This window comes from Balaenoptera borealis (genome assembly GCF_965194805.1).
Source record: "Balaenoptera borealis genome assembly, chromosome: 8".
NCBI lineage: Eukaryota > Metazoa > Chordata > Mammalia > Artiodactyla > Balaenopteridae > Balaenoptera > Balaenoptera borealis.
In genome coordinates this window covers 86,387,994-86,406,539 of record NC_138865.1, presented here as the reverse complement: position 1 = coordinate 86,406,539, position 18,546 = coordinate 86,387,994, and the positions used below count along the sequence as shown (strand labels likewise).

The 18,546-nt window shown below is 43.8% G+C and overlaps 1 protein-coding gene and 1 long non-coding RNA gene across 2 annotated transcripts; one reads left to right on the top strand and one right to left on the bottom strand.

Annotated features, from left to right (window-relative positions):
- The first annotated feature begins 1,500 nt into the window (after positions 1–1,500).
- LOC309633489 lies at positions 1,501–5,436 on the top strand. Its single transcript, XR_014247564.1, has 2 exons — positions 1,501–4,501; positions 4,901–5,436. It is a non-coding gene; the product is annotated as an uncharacterized lncRNA (long non-coding RNA).
- A 629-nt stretch (positions 5,437–6,065) lies between these two features.
- Positions 6,066–18,186, bottom strand: CCIN (calicin). Its single transcript, XM_082402349.1, has 2 exons — positions 17,883–18,186; positions 6,066–16,597 (listed from the first exon to the last, which is right to left on the bottom strand). The coding sequence occupies exon 2, from the start codon at positions 16,517–16,519 to the stop codon at positions 14,753–14,755; it is 1,767 nt and encodes a 588-aa protein (XP_082258475.1). The 5' UTR covers positions 16,520–16,597; positions 17,883–18,186; the 3' UTR covers positions 6,066–14,752.
- Between the last annotated feature and the right edge of the window lie 360 nt (positions 18,187–18,546).

The following is an 18,546-nucleotide window of genomic DNA, read 5'->3' as shown; positions in this document are numbered from 1 at the left end:
GTAGTAGCTGAGGGACAGACAGCATTCTCTCGGGGGCAAGTGCGTAACTCTGGGGAAGCTGTCCTGAGAGTCACTTGCTAGAGGGGGCACCACCTCTCATCATGCAAAATCAGCAAGTGTTTATTCACTCAAAATTGAGGAAATCAGCTGCGGTGTTTAGGGATGACTTCACAGGGGAGGTGGCTTGGAGTTCAGTTATGATATTTGGGTAAGGTTTAGAAGAGTTACTCCTGGTGGCCTAATGTTACAGTTGTGCAAGGTTTCATAGCTTGGCATGTTTGGGGGACAGAGAGTAAATCAGTTTGGCTGGGCCTGAAGGGGTTAAGTAGAGGAACAATTGAAGGTAAATCTGGAGACATATGCTGGGGTCTTGAATGCAGTCCATGCTAAGGAGGCTTATTAGCAATAGGAAATTATGGAAGGTTCCAGAAAAAGGAATGCTTTGATCAAAGTGCTGCTTAGGTGGTTAATCTGATCCCTGTGTGCAGGATGGATGGGAACAGAGGCTGTGGGAAAGAAGTTGAGGAATGGCATGATGAAGGTCTGGGCAGGGCAGTGATGTGGAGTTGGATGATCCAGGGAGCACTGATGGGAAGTCCCTACCTACCACAAGATGTAGGGACTGGGAGAGTTGCAGGGGGAAAGGATGAGATCATAAATCATACCTGAAATCACCAAAGCCACTAATTTATGCTCTCTGGGGGAGTTCCAGTAATTGCCAAGAGACAGAGAAGAAGATTTAGGTGATATCCAGAAGGTAGTTAGAAGTATACACAAGGAGGGGAGCTCCTGGCCTGGAGTGGGAGAGATGGGGAGAGGGAAGTACTGGGTGACACAGCTGGGAAGAACCCTTGGTTCTAGGGAGAGGCAGAGATTGGACTGTGCAGGATCTTTCCTCAGCACTCTGCCAGAGCCGGACCAAGGGCCACACAGTGACGTCTGATGGGTCTTGGTTGAGGGGTTAAGACTCAGACCCCACTCTCTAAAGCCAAAAAGTATCTGATCCAGAAGAAGGGTGGTAAGAAATGCATACAAATTACTCTAAGATAGGTGCAGATGGTGATATGGTAGGAGTGTGGAGAGGGCAGTGGTGAGCAAGCAAAGAACTGAAAGGATGGAAGGGAGGCGAGTCACATTTGGTTGAGAAGTCCTAGAAAAGTTTCATATGGGAGATAAGTGCAGTGTCTATCTCTCCCACTAGACCTTTAGGTGAGGGCAGGGGCCATGTATGCCTTACTTATCTTTGTATTCTTAGGGTCTAGCATTATACCTGGCACATAGCAGGTGTTCAATAAATATTTGTTGCTGGAATGGAGTGGCATTTGAGATGGATCTCAAAGGAGAAGGGTTGTGAGATATATATGAGGGAGAGGAAGAAAGGCAGGCTGTGCTCTGGGAAGTGATTTGGCTACGTGATGGAAGATCAGGAAAGTAAATGGATACAGCTGAAGAAAGTGTGTTGGAGTCAAATCATGGAGGACTTGAGAGCCCAGGTGAGGATTATTACTAAATTTGAAGAAGCTGTGGGGAGCCTTTGATGGACATTACCTGGCCAATGACTTGGTCAGAACCCTGTTCTGGAAGAATCTTCTGGCAGCTCAGGCAGTTAGCATGGCAGAGGGTTCTGAAAGCAGGGAGGACAGTTAGGAAAGACTGCTGCAGTGGTTCAGGAGGGAGATGCAGGGGGCCAAGTATGATATTCTAGGAAACAGAGCAGTGGGCTCAGGTGGAAGGAAAATAATGGAGGTAATATACATAGTATAATACTTGGTAAGTAATAGCAGAGAGAGGAGGCACAGAGAGAGAGAGGAGATTCACAGATAACTTTTATAGCTTGTGAAACCACGAACAGAAATAGCCACAACAGGAAAAGCCGGTTGTGTGGAATGGGAGGAGATGAGACAAATGAAGAGTTCAGTGTGGACATACTGAGCACGAGGGACCTGTGGGATATTCAGGAGACATTCCACGGGATATTGGAAATCTAAGTCTGAAGTTCAGGAGAGAGGAAGATCTAATTCCAGCAATGGTGAGCAAGTTGTTTTGGGCCAACTGTTCTGCTGAAAACAACTAGAAGATCTGGGCAAAAAGTTTTAAAAATCTTTGAAGGCATCAGAGGACTACCAAAGCAGTGAGGAATTGTGGGCCAAAGTTCTAGAAGGGGAGGGAAGCCAAGAAAAGTGAGCCTAACATTTGGAGCCATTTTTCCCCTCAAGGAGACTGTTAGTTGTAAAAGCAGAGGCTGAGAAGCTGAGTAGCGTTTTCAATAAACAAGGCTGGGAGAAGAAAATAGTTGAGGGCCTACCAAGAAGAAGGGGCCCTGATAAATGTACCAGGCTTTTTGTTGGGACCCCAAAGGGCTACCTACTAGGAATAAAGGGGGAAAAGGCCTTGATTGAATTAAAGTGATCCAGGCTTTCTAGTGCCCTTACCTTAGAGCTGCCTGCCAAAAGCAAGAGTAAATTCTCTCTAACAGAAAAAAATTTCATCCAAAAATAAATAAGCATGAAAAGACAAAACATGTTCAGAAATATTTTCAAGGACAGGCATATGATAGAAATTCCAGAGGATTCAGATAATGGAGTTATCAGACCTAGACTTTAAACTAGCTATGATTAAAGACTTCAAGGAATTAAAATAATGAGAATTTCAGCAGTTTAAAATTTTGAGAACTAAAATTTACAGTATCTGATATTAAGAGTTCAATGGATAGGTTTAATAGTGGATTAGACATAGCTGAAAAGAGAATTAGTGAACCAGAAGACAGAGCAGAAAAATATCCAAGCTGAAACAGAATCAAAAGGATGAAAACCACAGAAAAGAGCATAAAAAACATGGGATATGAGGGACAGGTTTTATAATGTAATTTTAGCAAGGAGAGGACTTCCCTGGTGGCTCAGTGGTTAAGAATCTGCCTGCCAACGCAGGGGACACGGGTTTGAGCCCTCGTCCGGGAAGATCCCACATGCCGCGGAGCAACAAAGCCTGTACGCCACAACTACTGAGCCTGCGCTCTAGAGCCTGTGAGCCACAACTACTGAGCCCGCATGCCACACCCACTGAAGCCTGCACGCCTAGAGCCCATGCTCCACAACAGGAGAAGCCACCACAATGAGAATCCTATGCACCACAACAAAGAGTAGCCCCCCCGCTCACCACAACTAGAGAAAGCCCACACGCAGCAATGAAGACCCAACACAGCCAAAAATTAATTAATTTAAAAAAAATTTTAGCAAGGAGAATAGAGAAAGAATGGAGCAATGTTGGAAGAGAAAATGGCTAAGAATTTCCCAAAATTGGTAAAGGAAATCAAACCACAGATTTAAGAGAATCACCATGAACTCCAAGCAAGATAAAAAGAAAAAAAAAGAAACGCTCCCTAAAGGAACTGTTAAAATCTACATGCCTCTTGTGCGTTTTTAAATTGACATCTAATTTTTTTCATAACTTAATTAGTTGCAAGGGATATAATTTCTCATATCTTGTAATAGTGATCCTTTCAAATAAAATCATTGCATTGCTCTTTTAAATGTATCTGGTAGCATCTAAATACCATAGTGATTTGATACCATAATCCATTAAAAAATGATAAAGCTTTTCATTAATATTAAATTTCAGATTCTTACTTTTGCTCCATGAACACATACTACCATTCCAACACTTGCCCCTATCATACTTCTTGGTAACAAAAATATGTAATATAATTAACTGTTTAAAATATCCTATGACCATAATAAGGCTCTGAATGTTAAAATTTTGTTTTGCATTGACATCATTATTAGTAGTATACATTTAACCAAAGCAACAAAATATACCAGAAAATTTTATAATTACTAAATATTACTAAATAGAAAAAGTAAAATTTTATTAGAACATCATGTCTTAAAAATCTTGATGGGCTTGTATTATCTATTGTTGTGTAATTAGAATTTAGTACCTTAAAATAACAAACATTTATTATTTCACATAGTTTTTGAGAGTCAGGAATCTGAGGGGCATCTCCCATGAGGTTGTCTCACATGGCTGTTGTCAGGAAGTCTCAGTTCCTTGCCACATGGGCCTCTCCAAAAGCTTGCTCATGACACAGAAGTTGACATCCTCCAGAGTGAGCAATCCAAGAAAGAAAGAATGACCGAGACAGAGGCATGGTATCTTTTTAATAACTTTATTGAGGTAAAATTCACATACCATACAATTCACCCATTTAAAGTATACAATTCAGTGGCTTTTAGTATAGTCACAGAATTGTGCATCTATCACCACTATCAATTTTAGAACCTTTTTATTACCCCCAAAAGAAACTTTGTACTTTCAGTCTCTACTTCTCAGTACTCTCAAATCCCCCAGCTCTAGGCAACAACTAATTTTCTATTTTCTGTCTCTGTAGAGTTGCCTATTGTGGACATTTCATAAAAATGGAATTATACAACATGTGGTCTTTTGTGACTGGCTTCTTTCATTTAGCATAATGTTTTCAAGGTTCATCCATGTTGTACCATGTGTGAGTACTTCATTCCTTTTTATGGCTTAATAATATTCCACTATATGGATATTCTACATTTATTTATTTATGAGTCGAGCATTTGGGTTATTTCAACTTTTTAACTATTATGTATGATACCGCTATGAACATTCACGTACAAGTTTTTGTGTGCATATACGTTTTTATTTATCTTGAGTATGCATACCTAGGAATGAAATTAATGGGTATGTATACCCAGTATATATGTTACTGGGTCATATGGTAACTGCATGTTTAATCATTTGAGAAATTGCTAGACTGTTTTCCAAAGTGGTTGTACTATTTTACATTCCTACCAACATTGTTTGAGGGTTCCAGTTTTTCCACATTCTCACTAATATTTCATATCTGTTTTTTTAAAAAATTATTATAACCTAGGCTTCCCTGGTGGCGCAGTGGTTAAGAATCCGCCTGCCAATGCAGGGGACACAGGTTCAAGCCCTGGTCCAGGAAGATCCCACATACTGCGGAGCATCTAAGCCTGTGAGCCACAACTACTGAGCCCACGTGCCACATCTACTGAAGCCCGTGTGCTCTACAGCCCATGCTCCACAACAAGAGAAGCCACTGCAATGAGAAGCCCGCGCACTGCAACAAAGAGTAGCCCCCCCGCTTGCTACAACTACAGAAAGCCTGCGCACAGCAACAAAGACCCAACACAGCCAAAAATTAAAAAAAAAAAATTATTATAACCATCCTAGTGGGTATGAAGTGGCATCTCATTGTGGTTGTGATTTGCATTTCACTGATGGCTAATGATATTGAGCATCTTTTCATGTGCATGTTAGCTATGTGTGTATCTTCTTTGAGGAAATGTATTCAGATCCTTTGCCCATCTTTAAATTGCTTTTTTTCCCTTTTATTACTGAGTTGTAAGACTTCCTTATATATTCTAATACAAGTTCCTTGTCATATATGTGCTTTTCAAATATTTTTTCCATTTGTGTCTTTTCACTTTCTTGATGGTGTCCTTTGAGGCACAAAAGTTTTTAATTTTTATGATGGTCATTTATGTTTTTGGTAATATCTAAGAAACTACTGACTATCCAAAGTCATAAAGGCACCTATGTGAGACTGATAAAAGTTTTTAAAAAATTCAAAATCAGGAATAAAAATAGGATCACTGAAGAATCTAAAGAGATTATAAAGATCATAAAAGTATATACAGACAATTGTATGTTAATAAATTTGAAAATGTAAATGAAATAGAGAAATTCCTAGAAAATACAACTTAAAAATAACACGAGGGCTTCCCTGGTGGCGCAGTGGTTGAGAATCTGCCTGCCAATGCAGGAGACACGGGTTCGAGCCCTGGTCTGGGAAGATCCCACATGCCGCGGAGCAACTGGGCCCGTGAGCCACAACTACTGAGCCTGCGCGTCTGGAGCCTGTGCTCCGCAACAAGAGAGGCCGTGATAGTGAGAGGCCCGTGCACCGTGATGAAGTGTGGCCCCCGCTTGCCACAACTACAGAAAGCCTTCAAACAGAAATGAAGACCCAACACAGCCATAAATAAATAAATTAATTAATTAAAAAAAAAAATAACACGAGGAGAAATAGAACTGAATATTCCTATAGCTAGTAAAAACATTTTAATAAATTATATATATATAATATATATATTATATATATATAATATATATGTATAATATATATATTATAAAATCTCAGCAAACTAGGAATGGAGCAGAACTTCCTCAGCCTGATAAAGGACATCTATGAAAAACCTATTTAATGGTGAAAGACTGAATGCTCTCCCCCTAGGATCAGGGATAAGTCAAAGATGTTCCCACTCATCATTCCTATTCAACATTGTACTGGAAGTCCTAGCCAGCACAGCAAGACAAGAAAAAGACATAAAAGGCATACAGATTAGAGAGGAAGAAATAAATTTGTCCCTATTTGTAGATGACATGATTGTCTACATAGAAAATTTCAAGAAATCTACCCAATAAACTCCTAAAATAAGTGAGTTTAGCAAAGTTGCAAGGTATATGGTCGACACACAAAAATCAATTGTATTTCTATATAGTACTAGCAGTGTATTATTAGAAACTAAAAAATTGAAAATACCGTTTACAATAGCTCCATATGAGAACTTTACAAATAAAAACCTGAGTGAATATATAGTGGATGGAATCCGGTAATATTTTAAAGAAATTATATAATTACTGAGGCTAATAATTATATAAATGTATATTGTATTTTATATAAAAATATATATGTAATATGTCATAAGCAAGTTAGGTTTATCCCAGGAATGGATGGATGGTTTTACATTGACAAATTAATAAAAGTGAATTGTCCTAAAACAAGGAAAAAACATGCTCATTTCAATAGATTCAGAAAAATATTTGATAATTCAACATCTATCACAATAAAAGCTTTTAGCAACTTGGAATAGAGGGAACTTCCTTAAAAAAAAACAAGTCATTATTTATACATGATATAATTGTGTATATGGAAACTATGGAAATATCTCCAAATAAATTATTACAAATTCTTTCTATATTCTGGATACAAGTCCTTTGTCAGATAGGTGATGTGCAAATATTTTCTTCAATATGCGGCTTGTCTTTTCATCCCCTTAACAGCGCCTTTCCCAGAGCAAAAGTTTTTCATTTTGATGAGGTCCAATTTACCAATTTTTAAACGGATCATGCTTTTGGTGTCGTATTTAAGAAATCTTTGCTTAACCCCCAATTACAAAGATTTTGTCCATGTTTTCTTCCAGAAGTTTTGTAGTTTTACATTTTACATTTAGAGCTGTGATTCATATTGAGTGGAGAGAAGATATTTACCACATGTACAACTGATAAAGGGCTCACATCTAGAATATCTAAACATCTCCTACAATCTGCTAAATACATAATGAATATACAGAAATCAACTGTATTTCTATAGACTAACTATAAAAAGAGGAAATGAATTTTTAAAAGAATACTACATATTTTTAAAAGAATATTATATATAATATACATAACTATATATATTTTAATAACACTTGTTAATTTTAAAACATCAAATACCTAGGAATAAATCTAACAAAAGTTGTGTAAGACCTCTACAAAGTATAAAACTTTAAGAGGAATTAAAGAAGACTCCCCAAAATGGAAACATACCACCTCCGTGAATTTTAAAAACTGATAATCTAAATATATGAAATTTTCCTAAATTGATCTGTAAATTCATTGCAATCACAACCAAAATCCAAATTGATCTTGACAAATGAATTCTAAACTGTATAGGATATGTTAAAGCTATAGAAATGGAGGCTGTGGTACTGGCATAAGGTCAGACGGATAGACTAATGGAATAAGAGAGCTCATAAGCATGTCGGCACTGCAGAGAAGTGGGAAAATTGGTACTGGGACAATTATATATCCATATGGGATATTCGTGTCCTCTGGGTAGAGAATGGTTTCCTCAAGTATCACGAGCAGTAACCAAAAACAAAAAGACAAATCAGACTAACTAAAATTAAAATATACCATTATGAGTGAAAGGGCAAGCCACAGAGTGGAAGAAGATATTTACCACATTTGAAACTTGTAAAGGACTCATATCCAGTCTATATTAAGAATTCCAACAAGTCAAAAAGAGAAAATAGTCAACCAAATAGAAAAAAGCAAAGATTTCACAAAAGAGGAAATCCAAATGTCCAGTAAACATTAAAAGGTGCTTAACCCATAATTATCAATCAAGAGAATGCAAATTAAAACTGCATGGAGATAATACTTCATAATCTGATCGGCGATAATAAAAGTCGGACAATACCAAGTACTGGCAAGCATGTAGAAACAACAGGACTTCTCATGTACTGCTGATGGCAATGTAAATTGGCACAATCACTTTGCAAAATAGTTTGGCATTATCTAGAAATGAAGACAGCAATTCCACTGCTAGGTATATGTCCCAGATAAACTTGAGTACACGTGCACCAAGATACATTCACAAGAATAGCATTGCCTGTAATTGTCCAAACAGGAAACAACCCAGATGTCCATCAACAGGAGACTGGATAAATGAAAGGATACATTCATATGACAGAAAACTATATAGAAGAGGGATGGGAAGAACTACACCTACATACAACAACATGGATCAACTGTGAAAACAATTTGACTGAAAGAAGCCAGACACAAAATAATTCACACTGTACAATTCTCTTATGTAAAGTTCAAGGACAGGCTAAACTAATCTGTGTATTAGAAATGCTTACTTAGATGGTAAACTATATAGAAAAGCAAGGAAGGCATTATCATAAAGGTCAGAGGGGAGAGAAGGGATATAATCAGGAAGGGGGCCACATAGGAGACTTTTGACGTATTGGCAACATTCTATTTCTTGAACTCAGTAGTGGTTACATGGATATTTACAATATTTACAATAATTCGTTAAGCTATACAATTATGTATTGTCACTTTTCTATGTGTGTTATATCCCTAATAAAAAAGGTTTTAAATGTTTCTTACAAGTCTGAATAAAGCATTCTAATAATAAAATTTAAAAAAATTGTTTTTGGCCGCACTGCACGGCATGTGGGATCTTAGTTTCCCGACCAGGGATCAGAGACGCGCCGCCAGCAGTGGAAGCACAGAGTCTTAACCACTGGACCACCAGGGAAGTCCCAAATTTTGTTTTGATTTTTTTAATTTTAATTTTTTTGGCCATGCTGTGCACTTGAGGGATCTCAGTTCACCGACCAGGGATTGAACCCAGGCCCTCAGCAGTGAAAGGGCGGAGTCCTAACCACTGGAGTGCCAAGGAATTCCCAATAAGCGTTCTAACTTACAGTTGATATATTTACTTTTGCTCAAAGATATAACACTGTTCTTTTGAAAGTAAATGTGGGGGACTTCCCTGGTGGTGCAGTGGTTAAGAATCTGCCTGCCAATGCAGGGGACATGGGTTCGAGCCCTGGTCCGGGAAAGATCCCACATGCCACGGAGCAACTAAGCCTGTGTGCCACAACTACAGAGCTTGCACTGTAGAGCCCACGAGGCACAACTATTGAGCCCATGCGCCGCAACTACTGAAGCCCACGTGCCTAGAGCCCGCCCTGCAACAAGAGAAGCCACCGCAATGAGAACCCCGCACGCAGCAACGAAGACCCAACGCAGCCAAAAATAAATAAATTAAATAATAAATTTTTTAAAAGATTAAAAAAAAAAGAAAATAAATGTGGAACTTTTTATGTCATCCTTTAAATGGTACCAAATATGCAAATAGACCCAGGAGAATGGGAGTGCTTTCTTATTACTGAGAATGGTGAAAATGCAGAGAGGACATGCTTGGTAGTGGATATTTTCTAACATACTTTAAAAAATCTTAAATATTCTAAGATAGATGGCTAGGTAGGAAGGCATAGAGACTTGTCATGATTCTGTGGCCTGAATGAAATAATGCACTACAACTGTCATGTTTCTGAGCCATGCTATCTTTGTTTTGTCTTCACAGAACTCTTCCTCAAGAGTAATACTTTCTCTGCTAACAGTTGAGCACAGAAGAGGCAAGGTTATTAAACAACTGTAATCAAAAATAAGACCCTGAGGCTTCCCTGGTGGCGCAGTGGTTGAGAATCTGCCTGCCAATGCAGGGGACACGGGTTCGAGCCCTGGTCTGGGAGGATCCCACATGCCGCGGAGCGACTAGGCCCGTGAGCCACAACTGCTGAGCCTGCGCGTCTGGAGCCTGTGCTCCGCAACAAGAGAGGCCGCGATAGTGAGAGGCCCACGCATCGCGATGAAGAGTGGCCCCCGCTTGCCGCAACTAGAGAAAGCCCTCGCACAGAAAAAAAGACCCAACACAGCCAAAAATAAAATAATAAATAAATAATAAATTAATTAAAAAAAAAAAAAGCCCCTGAAAAGATATCCAGCATCATTAGGCATCAGGGCAATACAAATCAAAACCACAATGAGATGTTACATTCTCCCACTAGGATGACTATATTTGGGAAGACAGATAATAAGAAGTGTTGGTGAGGGTGCAGAAAAGTTAGAACCCTCATAGATGGTAGGTGGGAATGTAAAATGATGCAGCTCCTCTGGGAAACAGTCTGGCAGTTCCACAAATGGTTAAACATAGAGTTAAAATTTGATCTAAAAATTCTATTCCTATGTATATACCCAAGAGAAATGAAAACATATGTGAACACAAAACCTTGTACACAAATGTTCATAGAGCACTATTCATTATAGCCAAGAAGTGGAAACAACCCAAATGTCCATCAACTAACTGATAAACGGATACATAAAATGTGGTATAACCTCACAATGGAATAGTATTCAGCTGTAAGAAGGAATGAAGTACTGACACATGCCACAACATGGATGAACCTTGAAAACATTATGCTAAGTGAGAGCTAGAAAAAAGGTCATATTTTATATGAAATGTCTAGAATGGGCTAATCCATAGAGACAGAAAGTAGATTAGTGGTGGCCTAGGGCTGGGAAAATGAGGGGGTTGGAGTGTTATAGGTAAGGGGTACAAGGTTTCTTTTTGGAGCGATGAAAATGTTCTAAAATTGATTGTGGCAATGATTGTACAACTCTGTAAATATATAAAAGCCATTGAATTCTATACTTTAAATGGGTGAATTGTAGTATGTGAATTACACCTCAATAAAGCTTTTAAAAATATGTCATCATACCATTGTGCTATTTAACATTTCTGAAAAAACCAACTTGGACCAAAATACCCCAGTTTCTAACACCAGATTTCACACCTTGGCAGAAACACTGTCTAGAAAAGCCAGATAAATACAACAAACTCTTCTTTGGATATTGGTGTCTTGATGAAAGGAGTCTTCGCCGACACTTCACTGACACCAGTTTATACCCTTACGTGGCATCCGGGGCAGTGCATCCTGGGAAGATTTGGGATGGTTAAAGTTTGCTCTGTGTGTGTGTGTGTGTAAAATGTTTGACAGATAATTTTGAAAGGGAAGATGGGAAAAGGGAGCTAGAATGAAATCTCCACCACAGGTGTATTCTCAGATCAATTTTAGGAAAAAGTTGAGGATCTGGAAACTGATTCCCTTAAAACTATGAATGTCTGAATTTCCCTTGGAAAGACTTCATGTACCCCAGTTTGAAGACCTGGATTGTAGTACAAAAGTCATGTCTTTCAAGACCATAATCTCTGCTATGAATTGCTAAAGTTCCCCTAGCAACAAAAGAATTGGACTCTGATTCCTACATTCAGCTGTGTCAGCCTCCTCAAGGTGATAAACCCTGATGCTTCAGCCTCATGGTTTAATTTTAATGTGGGAAGGAGGAAGGAAAGGCCACATTGGTTAATATATCAAATTATAATCCCACTATGCTAAAAATCTCCCATTTTAGCAAGCACTCTAGTGATTCTGCTGCAGGTGGGAGTGCCCAATACTGTCCAGTACTGCAAGGAATAGAAAGAATGCTGAGAAAAAGACAGAGGACAGTGTCATCAGTAGACAGTTTGGTGGCATGGTGGGAACAGAAGCCAGACTGAGTGGGTTAGAGATTGATCTGGAGCCAGAGAGCAGAAGCAACATTTAGGAAGCTCAGCTGAGGAGAGATATGCACAGATAGCAAGAGGCGGACCTCAGAACTGAGGAGGGTTTGTTTTCAGGATAGAAGAACCTTGATAGGAGAACCTTTATGGGATGAAGAGAAGACATCAGGAAGCGGATGTGGAGAGAGACGGGCACTGGGGAGCCTGAAAAGTTGTGAGGTCACAGAATGAAGAGACAGGGAGGGGGGCTTCCCTGGTGGCGCAGTGGTATAAGAATCTGCCTGTCAATGCAGGGGACACGGGTTCAAGCCCTGGTCCGGGAAGATCCCACATGCCATGGAGCAGTTAAGCCCGTGTGCCCCAACTACTGAGCCTGCGCTGTAGAGCCCACGAGACACAACTACTGAGCCCATGTGCCACAACTACTGAAGCCCGCGTGCCTAGAGCCCGTGCTCCACAACAAGAGAAGCCACCGCAATGAGAAGCCTGCGCACCACAACAAAGAGTAGCCCCCGTTTGCCGCGACTAGAGAAAGCCCGAGTGCAGCAACGAAGACCCAATGCAGCCAAAAATAAATAAATAAAAAATAAAATAAATAAATGTATATAAAAAAAAAAGAGAGACAGGGAGGGGTCAGCTTTGAATCATGGAAGGACACCTTTTCCTCTGAGGTGCAGAAAAGCAGCAGAAGCTCTGGGGGATAAGGGATCGTTTATGGTGCTAGGTAATTTGACCTCTATTTCTTTGGAGTTCTGGTGGCAGAATGAGAGGTAAGTGGCTGAGAAGAAAGAGAAAGGAAGGGCCGGGCCCCAGGACACCAGAGAAGGTTGGAGAATCAGCACTAGGGAATGGCATCCGATGTCATAAGAGGTGACTCTGGGGTCAGCCAAGCCTGGTGGGGTGCTGATGGGGCAGCTGGGTTTAGCTGCGTGGGTCTGTAAGACCCTGTTCTTCCAGCTGGGGGACGCAATGAGGTGAGCAGAGTCGGGGGCTGCCCAGGATTGGAGAAGTGAGAAACGTGGGAGAAGTTCCAGGGGAGAGCGCATCAGCTGTGACATCCAAGGTCCTGGCCTGCAAGGAGGAAAGTAAGACTTGGGCAGAGGGGTAGGCTTTGAAGAGGGAGGCCACCTGTCAGGGAAGTCAGGAAGATGCCGCTAAGCAGGTGAAGCAGGACTGAGTGGGAAAAGGCAGGGGATGGAGCAGATTTGAACCATGAGGATATGTAAAGTGTCCTGCACTGTATAATACAGTAGCCACTAGCTTTGCGGGGCTTTATGTATGTAGTTAGTCTAACATGAGCCATGCTGTAAGTGTAATACACACTGGCACAGGGACCTGCAGAGAGGCCTCAGTGACTGGTGTGTGTGTGTGTGTGTGAATTGATGAGTGGACAAGTACATTCATGAATGAACGAGTGAATGGGTGAATGAGGATTATATATAGTGTTCGAGGACGTGAGTCAGTTTCTTCTAAACTGTTGAGGATTATATGCAAGTACACGAATGAAAGGGAAGAGGGAGTTAGAATTGAGGAGAGCTCACTAAGACTTTGAGGTAGGGAGTCTCAAAGAACATTTTATGGAACCTAACTTAATATAAGGACCCAAGAACCTAGACCCTTGCCTCACTCCTCTTTTTTTTCTTTTCAAAAAGTACTCCTACAGCACTTTAATATATGCCAAGGACTGTCCTAGGCATTTTGCACATCACATCACCCTGTGAGGTAGGTGCTCTTATTGTCCCCCTTTTACAGATAAGGGAACTAAGGCACAGAGATGTCAACAGCTTTCCCAGGATTACCCAGTAAGTAATGGAACTGGTATTTGAACCAGGCCATCTGTCCCCAGTGTCCAGACCCCTAACTGCAACACTATCCTGTCTCTCATCCCGTCATCTCGCCTTATCGCCAATCTTCTCTCCAACAGAGATGCAGTTTCCTTTTTCTCTCCCATTACTCGCCTCTCTTCCACCCCCAGCTCCTCAGAACTTGTATTCCTGGAGAAAGTTCCCAATGAACCTTGCTTACTGGAAACAATTGTAAGTAAACCCCCAACTTTCCCACAAATGAGACACAAACACACCATAGCTGCATGGCCAAGCACAACAGCCAAGTAACCCTGCCTCCCCTCCCATCCCAACCCCACTCCCTTTGCCCGCATCCCTGAGCCTGGCTCACACTGTCTTCCCCCTCCCCAGCCCAGGAGGCTCCTCTCCCAGACCTGAGATTGGCCCTCCCCTGCCTTCCTAGGCAGACTCAAGGGAAATGAGTGTTGGAGGAGTCTGAGGCTTCACAACTCTAAGTAAATGCTTTAACTGTCAGTCTAGCAGATGCCCGCAAGGTGACTACAGGGGTATAGAATAGGGGGCCTTCCAGACATCACCTTGGCCAGTGCCTGGGAGATGCCTCAATCTCACCCACCAGGGATTCCCTTCCAGTCTCTGCTTGGATCTCTCCAGTGACGGAGTAGCCCTGAATTTCCACCCACTGGGAGCCACTACCCAGGAGATGTCTTGATCCCACACATCAGGGACTCTTCCAGCCTCAGCTTGGATCCCTCCAGTGACAGAGTGGCCGTGAATTTCCCCCCACTGGGGGTAGCTGTAGCCCAGCATCTCCACCTTTACGGCCAAACAAAGACTAAGAAGGAACCAACAGGCCATCTTCTTCTCTTTCTCTCTCTCATTAAATTGTGAATAATAATGCATTTACTTATTCTCCCACTTAAAAAGCCGTTTAAATCCTTTGAAGAATCTTGCAAGGCAGCTTGGCTAGACAGCAGGCAGGGCAGTCCAGTGCCTCTGGTGGGGGGGCCAGGGTCTTCCACTCGCCTGCGTTTTGGTCCAGCATGTAGGCGTTTGGATTGATGGTGTAGTCCTTTGTCTGGACATCACTGGTTGTGGCGACACCTCCACATACAAACACCTTGTTGTCTCCAATGGAGCATATAGCATGGGACACATCCAAGGGGCAGTTGTTGGGCAAGAGAGGCACTGAGGTAGTCGTCTTGTTGGCCTTTATCTTCTGCAGGTTGATTTCCACGCTCTGCCGGTGGCTGTACACACAGAGGATGTTGTCCTGATGAAAAGAGAGCAGAGGCCGGTGGTTGAACTCAATGGGGAAGGTGATACACTGGACCACGTCCCCAGTGTTGGTGTCAAAGCAGTCCACCACCCCGACCCGGGAGATGTAGCCCTTAACCAAGCACCGCCCAGTGACAATGTACAGGTTCCGGTCACCCTTGGTGATCACGGCTGTGCCGTCCATAGGGATGCTCATCTTCCCTGCCAGGCACCAGGCCTCCTTGCGCTCATCATAGCGATAGATGTTAGAGACATACCTCCTTGGGGCAATGCTCCCACCCACTGAGTACACTGTCCCCCCGCAGGTCACCATGGTGTGGAAGACAAGCCCAATTGGCAGGTCGGGCAACTTGGTCCAGGAGTTGTCATCCATGTCATACCGCCAAGCCGTCTTCAGCCCTGAAATCTGCTCAGTGGTACCACCAGAGATGTAGATGTAGCGACCAGCAGAGGTGGCACTAAGTGCTGCTGCCCGATAGGGCATCTCTGAGAGCTTCAACCACAGGTTCTCCTGAATGATATAAGCAAACACTCCATCGTTGAACTTGCCGTGGGCCTTTTGGCCACCTAGGATGACCACCGAATCAAGCAGGGCCCCTTTCCGCTGGTAGCTCAGCAGGCTGGTTGGCCTCTCCTGCTTGCGGTCCACAAGGACACTCTCAATCAGGGTTGAGTGGGCTGAGCTGTTCTCCACGCCCATCAGCTTGTTGCTGGCATACATCAGTGTCTTGTTGGAGACAGCATTAAGATTGATGTAATTAAAGAACTTCTTGAAATACTTCTCCCGCTCATCCTTCCGGAAGTATACCCAATTGATGAGGGCATTGAGAGCCTGGTCCTCGTTGAGCACATGCAAGTTTTCATCTCGGAGCAGGCGGCCGAAGATGACAGGTGGACAGCGCATGAAGTGCATGGAGGCCTCAGGACTGGCCCAGTAGTGGAAGTTGTCGCGAATGCCAGAGTAGGCCAAGTCCGATACCTCTTTGAGCTCAAACAACTCAGCCAAGAAGAGGTAGCGCAAGCAGTTGGCACGGCGGATGGACTTAATCAGGAAGTCATTGCAGTGAATTCGAAGGCGTGGTGTGTTGAAATACTGGGCCCCACGAAGCAGCTCTTCCACATTCTGCTCTGAGATTACCACCCTTCCGCTGTAGAAGTAGTCCAGGAGCTGGTCCACCGTGGTCGGACTCAGGTAGTTGGGGTCAATGGTGATAAAGAGCTCATCAGTGGTCTTCATGTCGTGGTTGGAGATGAGACTCTTCACCAGTGGAGAGACCGCAGCCAGCACATTGCGATGTGCAAAGAAGACATGGTGGTCCACAGTCAGGGCCATGTCCCAGTACTCTTTGCGTTTTCTCTGTTTGTTCAGGTTCTGCAGCACGAAGCTGTTGTAGTTTTTCTCGGTGAATTCCAATTTCATGGTGCTTCTTGCTGGCTGAGGCAGAAGATCAGCAGCAGGTACTGGAGAACAGACTTTCTCAGGCCTTTGGGATTCAGACTGATGGTTGTTTGCAGAGCAGTTGATCAGGGAGGAGTGGGGGTGGGAGAGAGGATGATGTCACAGAGTGGATGAGGTCATCACAATGCAGGCCCCCCAGAGGCCTTTCTCAGAGGCACAGGGCTTTTCTCCCCTCTGATGGCCCTGAGCTGCCAAGGCCAGGTGCCCTGCCAGGGCCTAGTGCCAGGGCCCAGAACTCAGGAGGAAACTCAGAGATGGGTCGCAACTCCCACCTGAGACCTTCAACCTCAGTTCAGGGCTGCTTCTGGAATGTCAGAGCCAGTTTGGGCAGGGGTGGTGTGAAGAGGGTTAGGAAGGCTGGGGGTGGGGGGAAGGAAAGGGATTATTAGATCATCTAGAAGAATGTACATTGTACAGGAGGGAAACTGAGGCCCAGAGAAGAGAAGGGACTTGCCCAAGATCACATAGCCAGTTGGAAGCAGAGCAGGGCCTGGAACCCAGGCCTTCTGTAATGTAGGATTTTCCCCACCCTTCCAGGATGCTCGTAACTACTCAGCTTTCCTCTGTCTCTGATTCTCAAGCCCCAAAGTACATTTCTCTGCCAAGGCTCCTGGATATCACAGAAGAAAAGCTCTGTCCTTTGGCTTCTGACCTTTGTGGTTACAGATACCATTCTTTATAAAATAGAGGGAAAGGTGGAGGCCACTCCCAGGAGCAGGGACACAGGAGTAAGCTGCGTACTGGGGGATGAGAGGGCCTTCAAAGCCCTGATTATTTCAGTTCCACCGAAAACTGGGACATTCTCTCCACATTTCCAAGTCTCTAGCTTGTAAAATGTTGGGGGTTGTGATGGGTCTGCTCTCTTCATCAAGTGTGGACTTCTCTCTAAACCTCAGTTTCCTCCTCTGTGAGATGGGAATAATAATAGTACCCGCTTCAAAGATTAATAAGTGGGCTTCCCTGGTGGCGCAGTGGTTGAGGGTCCGTCTGCCAGTGCAGGGGACACGGGTTCGAGACCTGGTCCTGGAGGATCCCACATGCCGCGGAGCAACGAAGCCCATGCGCCACAACTACTGAGCCTGCGCACCCTAGAGCCCGTGCTGCGCAGCAAGAGAAGCCACCGCAATAAGAAGCCCGCGCACCGCAACGAAAAGTAGCCCCCCCCCACCCCGCTCACCACTAGAGAAAGCCCGCGCACAGCAACGAAGACCCAACGCAGCCAAAAATTAATTAATTAATTAATTTTTAAAAAAAAAGATTAATACGAGTTTACAAGAGAAAAGGACTAGAAAGTGTTAAGCACAGTGTTTGCCTCGTAACAAACCTTCAATAGTTGCTAGCCGCCATTACTTTAATATTACACCAGTTCGCCAAGCTCCGGCGTTCCTGGCTTGCTGCTCCCTTCGGAAACCCTTGTGGTGGTTCTCAGTTCGCGGTGGTTGGGAAGTCTGCAATCGCCATCCCTTCCGGCCGGGCTCCATGCGCTCCCTCGGCCACGCGGTGGCGCTAGAGGGTCATCTCCCGCCTGGGAGCGGCGCACCGCCCCTCACCCCCTCCTCCCTGTAGCCGGGCCTCCTACGATCAACACAAAACATAACTGTGCCCATTTTCCAGAAGGGGGTATTGAGCTCCAGACTGAGGGCGCAGGGCCCGGCGGCCAGAGAGGAGCCATCCAGACCCCGGGCGTCCCCCTCGGCGCCCCGCGGGGTGGGCTGCTCGCGGGCTCGGCGGGCTCGCACGTCCACTGCACTCCCCGCCTCTGAGCGGGCGTGGGTCCCTCGGAGTTCCCGAGGCGCGGCTGTACCCAGGAGGGGATAAGGACCAGCCGGAACCTCCCACGGAGGAGGGCAGGCTCCTGCGGGCCCCACCCGGACCAGCCTTTGGGGGCTCCCCGGAAGCGGCTCAACACGCAGACCCTGGCGGCCTTGGCGAGGTCGTGCAGAGAGGACCTGGCCTCGGGCCGCGTCCTTGATCTCCAGCCTGGGCCC

Excerpts from the sequence above, each read along its gene's own strand:
- CCIN (XM_082402349.1), bottom strand. The coding sequence starts at position 16,519 with ATGAAATTGGAATTCACCGAGAAAAACTACAACAGCTTCGTGCTGCAG.